The 12086-nt window shown below is 41.3% G+C and overlaps 1 protein-coding gene across 1 annotated transcript; it reads left to right on the top strand.

Moving 5' to 3' along the window:
• The first annotated feature begins 3015 nt into the window (after window positions 1-3015).
• Window positions 3016-11130, top strand: LOC311060671 (scavenger receptor cysteine-rich type 1 protein M130-like). Its single transcript, XM_084078944.1, has 7 exons — window positions 3016-3766; window positions 6453-6764; window positions 7779-8084; window positions 8172-8465; window positions 9238-9543; window positions 9644-9943; window positions 10941-11130. Exons 1-7 carry the CDS (start codon window positions 3688-3690, stop codon window positions 10946-10948), a joined length of 1605 nt encoding a protein of 534 aa, XP_083935070.1. The 5' UTR covers window positions 3016-3687; the 3' UTR covers window positions 10949-11130.
• Window positions 11131-12086: the final 956 nt, after the last annotated feature.

The raw sequence follows: 12086 nt of genomic DNA, 5'->3' as shown, positions 1-12086 counted from the left end.
TTTTTTAGATGTTTTGTTTACTTTTAACAAGTTTTTTCATTCAACGGTGAGTAGACGCAAATGGTACCATCTTATAATGAGCATTAGTGAGGACCAATTATATGAAGATATGCTCCTTCTGGCCGAGTTATACTTAGCACATGGAAAATAGTCAATATGAGCTTTCCGCTGCAGAGTCACACAGCTAAGTGTATATATATGACTTTGTTGACTCAAATGAGGGTGCACGGGATGAAGGAAAATCAAGATGTTGAAATCAAAAATAAATATACAAAAACTTTTTTTTTTCCTTTTTCAAAACATTTTATTAAAATAGATTTTTGTTTCATAACTGATGAAGTTGTTGAGATGATGTATATCTTATTTTTGTCTAAAACAAAATCTTATTAGATTGATGAAAATTATGACACGAAGTTTTAATTTTGCCGCTTGGCCATATTGTTGTTAATACTCATACATCTTTGTAGGGGGTGCTATAATACCATCTTTCATGAGGCCTAGAGATTTAGCATGGTGCATTGTTGACATTTTCTGTCAGCTGAAATCTGTCCCCTGTTGATAAAGTGACTTTAAACCTGGGGTCCTAATGCATTTTCACACTCATCTATGTATGGCTTTCTTTTTCTTGACGTCCCTGCAGTGAATGGCAACGTGAAGGAGGAACCCATCGACAACAAAACCTCCCAGCAGATTCAGGAGCTTGTGACCAAGTTGACCAATCAGTCTGGCCTAGACATCATCCGTATCCGCAAGCCTTTCCACGCAGACAACCCCAGCATCCAGGGACAGTGGCATCCTTTCACCAACCCACCTCCTTTTATAGGCCCAGTTATACTTTCTATAGGCCCAGTTATACCTTGTATAGGCCCAGTTATTCCTTCTATAGGAACACACACACCACAACCTAGATAAATAAAGACCAGCCCTGGGGCAATATACTGTACATTTTTACAGAAACCTGCTAGAGATTGTTAGCTATTGTTTTTAGCGATGGGCATGTGTACTTGATTTGGATGTCAGTATTCGGTCCAGTTATTTTCACCCGTTTTTTCTTCCAATTGTGTAATTCTGCCAATGAACCCTCCCTACACATTACTGTGTTGCCACTGCTGTTGCACCGTACTGACTCACCTGCCAGTGAGGAGCCCCCACCGGGAGGACGTAGTGCCTCCGTCCTACTCCTCCTGTTCAACACCCACCTCTGACAGGTGCCGTCCCCCCTTCCCCCCAGCCCATTGGAGTCGCTAACACAGCTTCCCTCTCCCGAACACGGACAGTGGCCCTCATTTATCAACGCGGTGCAGCCCAAATAATGAGCGTACGGCGTAATCACCGCACCTTTCGGCATTTATCAATATATCCTGACGTGGGCTTCACCCTACCGTACGCTGAGATCTCACGTCTGGTCGAGACCAGTTGTTGACGTTGGCTGCACCCGTTTATTCCATTCTAGACCTGCGGAGCAGCATTGTCTGACTGTCTGACAGGCATCTAGACACATAATCCACTCCTAAATGTGTATATCTACACTAATAAATAATCGCTGTGAAAATATATCATTTTATAAAGTAATTTAAACAAACTGCTTTAACAGTCATTCAGATAAGATTGTAGATCTGTCTGTATTGAAAATAGCAGATCTACAAGCTCACAAGCCAGCGTTGCATCGCGACGCGTTGTGAGCTTGTAGATATGCTATTTTCAAAAATATACGAGCGCTTTTGCGCTGGGAGTCCCGCGGTCGGGACGGCACCTTTTCATGGACAGTGAGGTCTACAAACTTACAGTAGCTTGTCCTATGTTATGGAGTTATGTCATAGAGAGTTATGTAGGCTACACAACCTGGCTGGGTTAAGGATATAAACCCGACGCTCCAATATTAACGTGGCGGCAGTGGCACGGAATCACTGCATTCCGCCCGAGTCTCATGTACCGCTACGCTACGGAAAGACGAAGTTGGGCGGGCGCATGTGTGTGTGTGTGTGTGTGAGAGAGAGAGAGAGAGGGGCGTGTGCGTGTGTGCGGCGAGGCGAAACTATTTCTTATTGGCTTTTCATGTCTTTGGTCGTATTCTGGGTCGTCTTCATGTCGTAAAATCGGGGCGTTTTGAGAATATTTAAGGTCGTGTTATTTAAATGACGCTCGGTTTCAGCCGTGACATTTAACAACGCTGTAAGTGTACGCTCGGATCAGCTGTGTAGGATGCGTTGATAAATGTGACTTCGACGTTGGTGTACGGCCGAATATATGGAAAAATATGCGCCGGTTTATACGCTGCGTTGATAAATGAGGGCCAGTGTGTTCGTATAGATGTGCGTCCAAGCCCGATGCCCCGTGGTGGATTGGAACCCCCTAGACCAGAGGTCTTCAACAGGGGGTCCGGGACCCCGAGGGGGTCCTCAGAGTTACTACAGGGGGTCCGCCAAATCTTTGTGTGATATGATATTTATTTTTTACATTAACCACTTGAACCCTAGCATCCCTTTTCTGAGGAGAACTTTAGCCAAAAATAGCAGATCTACAAGCTCACAACACCTCGCGCCCCGTGGTGGCTCTGCGAGGTGCTGCGAGCTTGTAGATCGGCTATTTTTGGCAAAGAGTTATTGGTGCAGAAGGAAAAAAGAGCAGCAAAAGTTCATCTGAAACACACATTTTATACATTATAGAGGGGGTCCCTGCTTCATCTCTCTCTCAGCTCGGGGGTCCTTGGCCTGAAAACGTTGAAGACCCCTGCCCTAGACTCTACAGTGGTGGTGGACTTTTCCCCTGTGCCACCCGGGTGCCACTGAAGTTTACTTTTTGTTTTGGGTGGGACGCAGTGATGTAACTGCAGATATGGTTTATAAATAAAAAGAATGTTAAGTGTTTTCTGTCGTACATCAGTCGATCTAACGTTACGGGCAGAATGGCGACCAGGCATAACTATATAGGGCTGTGAATTGTCTGCCGTCTCACGATTCTATTCCGTTTCTCGATTCAAAAACTTTTTTTTCCTAATTCGAAACGATTCTTGATTCAAAACACAGGATTTCAGGATCTATTCCAGTCTGCTGGCATGAAAGCAGAGTACATTTAGGTAGCTTTTATAATTGTAAAGGTTTTATCAACTGATAATAATGTAAACACACAAAGGTAAATCCAAGACCCCCCCCCCCCAAAAAATATAAAAAAGAAAAGATTTTTGGAAAATGAGAATCGATTCTGAATCGTCCAAGCCCTCTACCAAAAGCTCTCCTCAGCTTTCTTAGAATGTTGGTGTTACAGACCAATAATCAGTTAATAATGATAATGATACTTTTTACTCCTGTGAATAAATAAAAACGTCTTAAATTCTTCCATTTTGCCTCCCATCAGCCAGCCAATCCAAACGGATCTCACTCACTCCAGAGCCTTCTATTGGAGAGTTACGTCAATGAGGGGGCAGAAACGGTGTCGGTCACATGGTTCATGTAAACTCGGTGCACTCATGTAAAGTGCATTCCTTAAACTTACGGTTCAGGACTTTGTCACTATTCACCAATTAGAAGGCTCTGTAGAAGTCCTGGCCCGATGAAGTGAACCGAGGTTACGCAACTCTCCTTATATGGCTCTGACTCACTCACTCCACATTCATGGAGGGACTAGAACAGATTTGTTATAATAAATTCTTTATTTTCAGTGTAAAATCTACAGTGCACTGGCTGTCTAATGAACAAAATGCATGTGATAATGCAGAGCTGTCTCCTCTTCATATGGGTGCTTGCTCTGAACCTGGCGAGTGTGGAAGGTAAGAACATTCTCATTTACAGAGCAGATTAGATCACTGGTTCTCAAACATTCTCTGGTCAAGGACCCCCACCCATGTACTGTATACATTTTGTTTTAAACATTTTCGTAATTAAAATGTTTCAAAATAATATAGGCCACCCAATTTTGTCTTACAAAATGTTGTCTTTTAAAAAAATAACTGATCTCCAAGCCCACAATGTGTCACATTGCGACGTGTTGTCAGATTGTACATCGGCTATTTTCAAATAGCCTATGTGTGCAACTGATTTTGATGCTATATTAACTTATTTTGCTTGGGAACCCCCTCAAGGACCCTTGGGTACGTTTTTGTTTATTTATTCCGACATAATGTGAAAATATGTCTAATTGACACACAAATACAAATTATTTAATATTTAACATGTCCCTATTGGGTCAAAAACCAACCTATTGGGACAGCTGTGAAACACTTAACTATGCAGTGGTGGAAAGTAACTAAGTACATGTACTCAAGTATTGTACAAATTTGAGGAATCTTTACTGGTTTCCGTGGTATTTTCAATTTGCAGTACTTTTACTTATACTCCACTACATCTCAGAGGCAGATATTGTACTTGTTACTTTAGTTACTTTGTAGATTTTTATTATTACAAAGCATACCAAACATTTACCATGTATGTATGTATGTATGCATGCATGCTATTTAAAAATGGCAGATCTTGCTTTGCCACTTTTGTACTTTTACTCAAGTACATTTTGAATACCGGACTATTATCAATTATTTTCTAATGCTTATTTTTTCAATTAATCGAATCATCGAAAAGTAAATTTGTCTTCATTTTCCTTCATCATTAACACATCATTGTGCAAACTATTTAAGGGATGTTTTATTATCGACTAGATCAAGTCTGATTTAACACTTAAAGCCCTATGTTCTACTTTGTTGTACAACGGTGTTACATTTTGAGAATTTTCCCTTATAATGACAATAATGACAATATCCTATTTCTTTAGTTTGACTTGCTTGCCTTGAGTCAAGAATGGCCACTGTCATTAAAGATGACAATGAGTCGGACCATAATTATATGCCATTCAGGATTGTTGATAGTCAGCTGTTTAGAATTGTACACACATTCCACTGCCTACAGTACACAATGGTGCTCCCAGCTGTATTTCATGAATATTTCGCAATAAACACAAGATGTGTGGATAAGCAGCATACTGTACACGGTTTTGTTTGCTCAATTGATTACTGCCAATGACCGCCTGTGGAAACGCACTTTTACACAAGTACTCTTGTTTAGTCAGTCCAAAATAAACAAGTGCTACTGTACATGAACATGAGTGACCTCAGTGATCACAGTTAATGTTTGAAGAGAAAAAAAGAACAGCCACACTGACTAGCTTTGATCCTTCCAAAAGGAAACCAGCTACATCATCACATATTTTCATGTTTGGATTCAATTCAATTCAATTTTATTAAAGTGCCAAATCACAACAAGTTGTCTCAAGACACTTAACATGTAGAGCAAAGAGCCGGCATTGTCCCACCCTGAGCAAGCACTTTTTGTGACAGTGGAAACAAAAAACTCCCCCCCCTTAACTGGAAGAAACGTCTTGTAGATCAGCTAATTTTTGAAAAATCATGAAAACATTTTGCAAATCTTTGAATATTGAATATATATATATTGTTAAGCGAACATTTGTAACTCAAATCTTCTGGGGGATTTTACAAATGTCTTCTAAATCCTAACATTCGGTGCGAGGCACTCGGTGCTGCGCTATGAGCTTGTATGTCTGCTATTTTTGAATAGCCCAAAGTATAAAATAATGGTTTAAGTGGTTACACAGACGCGTTCCCGGTTTTAATGTGTTAATCCATTAAGACCTGAGGCCGATCTAAATCAGTAGTTCTAAAACTTGTTCGTAATTTAAGAGTATGAAAGATTTTTCAAACACTTTCAAGATTTAAAAAAATATATATCAAAAATAGCAGGTATATAAGCTCACAGCACGGCACGAAGTGACGCGCTGTGAGCTTTTATATCTGCTGTTTTTGAATGGACAAATGCTAAAATCTCAAATGACACGGATGCTTTCCGGTTTTAATGGGGTATTAAAACCCTGCTTGTCTCTTTGTTCTCTGCCAGATTATACCTGCCCTCTGCTCCTCAGTCCCCAGTCCCACTGGTTTGCCTGCATTTAGTTTTGTTTACTGTGTTTAGAATATCTTTGACTGGATTTTTACCTCCCCTTTTTTGCGTGCCGGATATTGGATTTGTTAGCCAGGGTTTTTCTGGACTCTGTTCATGGACATTGTACTCGCCACCATTCATTCTGTGAGCTGCTAATCTCCCAATAAATCCCTGTCTCCGTCCGCTTCTGGGTCCCGAAACCTCATCCTGACATTCAGGGGGAAAGTCTGGCAATATATCTGCTGGTGCTAAGCCATTTTATTGCAAGAATGTTTTAAGTATTTTTCACGCAAGCACGTTTTTTGACATTGCTTGTATTATATATCAGGATATTTTACATACCTGACTTTTCCCCTTGTTTCTTTATTTATCTATTGTTCTTCTTGAAAGTGCAAACGATGGGAGCTTGTAAATAATTTCACTACTTTTTAATTCATATTTTGGCCGAATCGTTCAATGACATCCTGTGTTTTACGATCTTACTGCTTCACTGCTCTTGTCTCTTCACAGTGTCTGGTGATGTCAGGTTGGTGGGAGGAGCCAGTCACTGTTCTGGTACAGTCGAGATGAAACACCAGGGGAAGTGGAGACCAGTGGTTGGTTGGTACGAATGGACCCAGAAGTCATCAAACGTAGTGTGTAGACAGCTGGACTGTGGATCTGCTGTCTTAACAGAAACAACTATGGATTCTCCAATTCAGCCTGTATGGTGGCTTAGATCTGAGTCAGATAAGCTCTGTGATGGGTCTGAGTCTTCACTGACAGAGTGTGGAGAAAAGCAGGACGATACTCACTTTGGCAGACTGAAGGTGATCTGTTCAGGTAACACAAACAATGACTTCAATAGTGATTCTCAACCTTTTTAATTCCAAGAACCTCCACTTCGACATGCATTAGGCCAGTGGTTTTCAACCAGTGGTCCGGGGACCACCAGTGGTCCTTGAGGGGGTTCCAGGGGGTCCCCAGCCAAATTAATAGTTAGGAACCAAATTGACCCTTATGTGTCTGTAACTCTGAGAGTGTTCTTCGGGAGAGTGTACAAATGGAACCAAATGGACCCTAACGGTCCATTTGGTTCCATGAATGAACACTAATGATGATGATACAGTGTAGATCGGGGACCCCCAAGAAATCAAAATGGTTGAGTCCCTGGCATATCTTTTCGAATAGGGTCCCTTTTAAGCCAGTTTATGTAGATCTCTGTATCTGTCTGTTTCTTTTATATCCATATATGGAGATCCCTAATGTCATCAATATGACGCCAGCACTATGAGATCATTCTTGACGTCATCAGGGATCTCCTTATATGGGGATTTGCCCTATATGCAAATATATTAGCATTGAGGGACCTCCATACAGTATGGGGACTTGCGTCTTTATCAATACTAGGACGGCACGGCGGCCTAGTCGGGTTTCTTTTGTCTCTCTCTCCGCCCGCCTCTCTCTTTGTCCCTTCCCCCCTCTCCCCAGACCCAAATCTGTGACGCCGTCCTAGTAACCATAAACAAACCCCCATTTATAGGCATATGTGGACACCTCATCAGGTTTCTTCTTTCCATATCAGTCAGACAGCGGTTCTAGACAACCGGACCTCCATACTATGCCCATATATGGGCATATCAGTCAGATCAGTGATCAGTTGGTGTCACAGTTAAGCCTGGGGTTGATCAGGATCTTCCTTCAGCTTCATATTTCTGACAGGGAGGAGACACACACACACACACACACACACACACACACACACACACACACACACACACACACACACACTTGCGTGTGTGTCTGTGTCTGTGTTTGTCTTTGTTGAAAAGTCATGTTCTCTTTCTCTCTCTACAGAGTCTTTGAGGTTGGTGAATGGGACTAGTCTGTGTTCAGGCAGAGTGGAGGTGAAGTCCGATCAGTCGTGGGTCTCAGTGTGTGAAGGTGACCTTGACCAGAAGGATGCAGAGGTAGTGTGTAAGGAACTAGGCTGTGGGGCTCCTTCAGTCCTCCAGGGGCCGCTCTATGGTGAAGCGAAGGGTCCAATGTGGACCAAAGATTTCCAGTGTGAAGGCAGTGAGTCTGTTCTCATGGACTGTAGAACCTCAGGCTCAACTAGAAACACCTGCTCTCCCGACAAGGCTGTTGGACTCACCTGCTCAGGTAAAATACATTCTAAACTCTAGGTTCCGATTATTATTTAATAATGAAGTAATTCCTCTTTACTGCTTACTTGTTGTCTCTGTACAGAGTCTGATGATGTCAGGTTGGTGGGAGGAACCAGTCACTGTACTGGTACACTGGAGATGAAATACCAGGGAGAGTGGAGACCAGCGGTTGATTACTTCTGGAACCCGAAGAGATTGGCTGTAGTGTGTAGACAGCTGGATTGCGGCTCTGCTGTTTCAACAGAAGGGAGTAACGGTCCAGATGCTTCCGTATGGATGGTTAAATCTTCCTGTGTTGGTTCTGAGTCTAAACTGAGCGAGTGTGGAACATTCCATCATGACAGATCTGCTGACAGACTGGACGTGATCTGTTCAGGTAACACAAACCATTACTTCAACAATGACAGTAATCTTTACAGCCTTTCTGTCTGACCTGCTGTTTGTGTGACTTTCTGCTTTGTACCTTTTTTTGGGGGCATTTAGCAGACACTCTTATCCAGAGGGACTTACAAATGTAAAATCTGAGCAAATGACACGAACCCTAGCCAACAGACTACAGGGTAAATAAGAAGAGTATACATACGTAGAGTGCAAAAAGAACAAACTACTGTTGCTAAGAAACTATCTGTAAATGACAGAACATGTGAACAAGTAGCGAACATAGATCTGTATACTATAGTATCATAAAAGAAAAAAAAACAAGACACGGGACACAAGGAAAGAGGAGTGTGAAGTGAAACCTGAAGATGTGAGTTTTCTGAGTTTATTCCATAGCAGCCCCCTGGAAGAAGAGACTAGGATGTGTGGCCAGGGTGTTTTTGGGTGTTCAGACATCCTATGGTGTGTGTGTGTGTGTGTGTGTGTGTGTGTGTGTGTGTGTGTGTGTGTGTGTGTGTGTGTGTGTGTGTGTGTGTGTGTGTGTGTGTGTGTGTGTGTGTGTGTGTGTGTGTGTGTGTGTGTGTGTGTGTGTGTGTGTGTGAGAGAGATGAAAGAGCTGGTGGTGGAGTATGAAGGGACTCCTGTTGCCTGTCAGGCTTCTGTGGACTGTTACCTGTAGATGTGGCCTGGTGATAACAATTATGATTTATTTCCTCATGTATTAATAATTTAAACTTTCTCCGTCTCTATCACCCCATCTCTCTCTTTAGAGTCTGCAAGGTTGGTGAATGGGACTAGTCTGTGTTCAGGCAGAGTGGAGGTGAAGTCCGATCAGTCGTGGGGCTCAGTGTGTGAAGGTGACTTTGACCAGCAGGATGCAGAGGTGGTCTGTAAGGAGCTAGGCTGTGGGGCTCCTTCGCTCCTCCAGGGGGCGCTCTATGGCGAAGCAAAGGCTCCAATGTTGACCAAAGAGTTCAAGTGTGAAGGCAGTGAGTCTGTTCTCCTTAACTGTGGAACCACAGACTCAACTAGAAACACCTGCTCTCCAGACACGGCTATTGGACTCACCTGCTCAGGTAAAAGACAAACTAGTCATCGGTTGGATTATTATTATATAATGGAAGTAGCCAAGTATGAATAGTACTTTTTACTGCTTACTCTCTTGTCTCTGTCCAGAGCTTGATGATGTCAGGTTGGTGGGAGGATCCAGTCGATGTAATGGTATACTGGAGATAAAATACCAGGGAGAGTGGAGACCAGCACGAGCAACTGACAACGACTTGGACCAGCTCTCACCTGTAGTGTGTAGAGAGCTGCACTGTGGCCGTGTTGTTCGCAAAAAAAGCAGAAGTACCTCCACATTTCAGTCTGTATGGTGGATTAGTCGGGCCTGTGTTAAGTCTGAGACGTCACTGAGGGATTGTGGAACAAAGACGTCTACTTCTTCCTTTGACAGATTTGAGCTGATCTGTTCAGGTAATGCTAACAAACTTAAACAAGGACCGCAATCTTTATGGTTCTTATTATTTAGTATATTTTGTTTATTTCAAATTTAATCTCAAGAAAACTGTCTTGTCACCCATTTTCTGAATTCATCCATCTCAAGAGAATTGTTCTGGATAAATACCTGTTTGATTGAGGCACTGTTTCAAAATAAAAAATAAAGCCATTTCACCAGGTCTTTAATGTATGTATTGTATTTTTTTATATTTTATTATTTTTTGTATATATTATAATCAAAGTTATAAATATAACTACCCAGATAAAAAATACATTATTTCATTTTGAATACTACATTAAGATGTGTCACAAGTACAACTCAAAATGTGTCTGAGGTTAAAGGAGACACACCATGAATTTCACTTTTTTTTATTTTTTATTTATTTTTTTGGCTCCCCAGTGTCTCTTGTACCCCAAAAAATATTTTCTTTTAACATTCAGTCATTCATTCTCATTTCAGAGATTTTCAGAATGGGCGTGTCTGAACAGGCCATCTCAGAATGGCAAGTTTGCTTACCTCACCAAACTTTCTGCCCATGTATTTTGACAGACAGAATTGCTCAGTACCGCAGTACAGCACCCCCCTAGCCAACAGGACGTTTTGGTATTGCAGCTGAAAGTGCTTTATAAGCTTGAGAGAATTGACTTGGGATGAGTATATCTGAGTGTTGATTTAGGCTCAAACCTTTTGAAAATGGTTTGAGGGACATACACCATATGATATTAAATATCAAATATGTTTTTTAAATTCATGGTGTGTCTCCTTTAACAAAACAAAAGTGTCCTAGCGTGCTGGAGAATTCCTTTAAATGCCCATGTGATAAGATTTCTTTACAGGTATGCTGAAACAAAGGATTAGTGAGCACACAATCTTCATCAAATGCAATTACATGAACTATCCTGTTGCCTGTCTTTTTACACCCTCTATCTTTTTACACCCTCTATCTCTATCCCTCTATCTCCTCTACTCCAGGGCCCTGAACACATCAAATGGCCAACGGGGGGAGATATGGAAGGAAACATCGGTCAAAGAAAGCTCTGTTGACACTTCAGATATTTTTCAGCCTAGGGGCCTCAAAGTGGCTTTTGATATTGTCACTCTTGGGTGGAAACCTTGTGTGTTGAAAACCATTGCTTTCCAGTAAATGGACAAAAATAACCTGTGTTCCAATAGATCCAATAGTTATCATTTAGTCACATTGGCTAAATATTTCTAAAACCTACAGACAAACATAAGAACTTTCACTTAACCCCCCCCCCCCCCCCCCATGCAAAAATAGCCGATCCACAAGCTCATCGTATATCACATTGTGATGCTTTGTGAGCTTGCAGATCAGCTATTTTTGCTATATTTGCATGACATTTATACGACGAAGTAGGGCATTCATTTAGGGGGTAAAAGTTGTAGTATGGAGCTACAAGGTTTCTGCCCAACAGCAATGACATTTATGTTATTATCCATATGTTTATTCTCTTCACTTCTACTGTAGAACTAGCGTTTACGTAGCTTTTTGTTCTTATTTTGAGATGCTTGTTTTCTTATAGATGTGGGGATCTCTGATTTATGATGGCATAAGCCTGATCCCTCTCAAAGCCCCTTTTAAAGCTCATAATAAAGTGAAATACTGCATAGATCCAAGTGTGCAGAAATCTCTCTTATTCAGTTAGGCCTCGATCATTGATGCTTCCAGCATCTTGGCATTATAGATTTAACTCCACATGCGTTTTAACCAGTGGTGTAAAGTAACTAAGTACATTTACTAAGGTACTGTACTATTTTGAGGTATTTTTTTACTTTACTGGAGTATTTCTAATTTTCAGTACCTTTACTTCTACTCCACTACACCTCAGAGGCAAATATTGTACTTTTACTCCACTACAATTATTTGAAAACTTTAGTTACTAGTTACTTTGTAGATTTTTAGAATTTGTAGAATTATCACAAAACCACTTCAGGCTATATACTTTAGCAATTTGAAAATAGCCGATCTACAAGCTCACAACGCGTTGCAAAGCGACGCGTTGTGAGCTTGTAGATCGGCTATTTTCAAAGGATTTTTATAATTTGAAAACTTGTACTTGTGGAACTTTAAGTACAGTTTGATGCCAATACTTTTGT

This window comes from Gymnoscopelus microlampas (assembly GCF_963454915.1).
Source record: "Gymnoscopelus microlampas genome assembly, chromosome: 14".
Classification (NCBI taxonomy): domain Eukaryota; kingdom Metazoa; phylum Chordata; class Actinopteri; order Myctophiformes; family Myctophidae; genus Gymnoscopelus; species Gymnoscopelus microlampas.
This window is presented reverse-complemented; position numbering and strand designations above follow the sequence as displayed.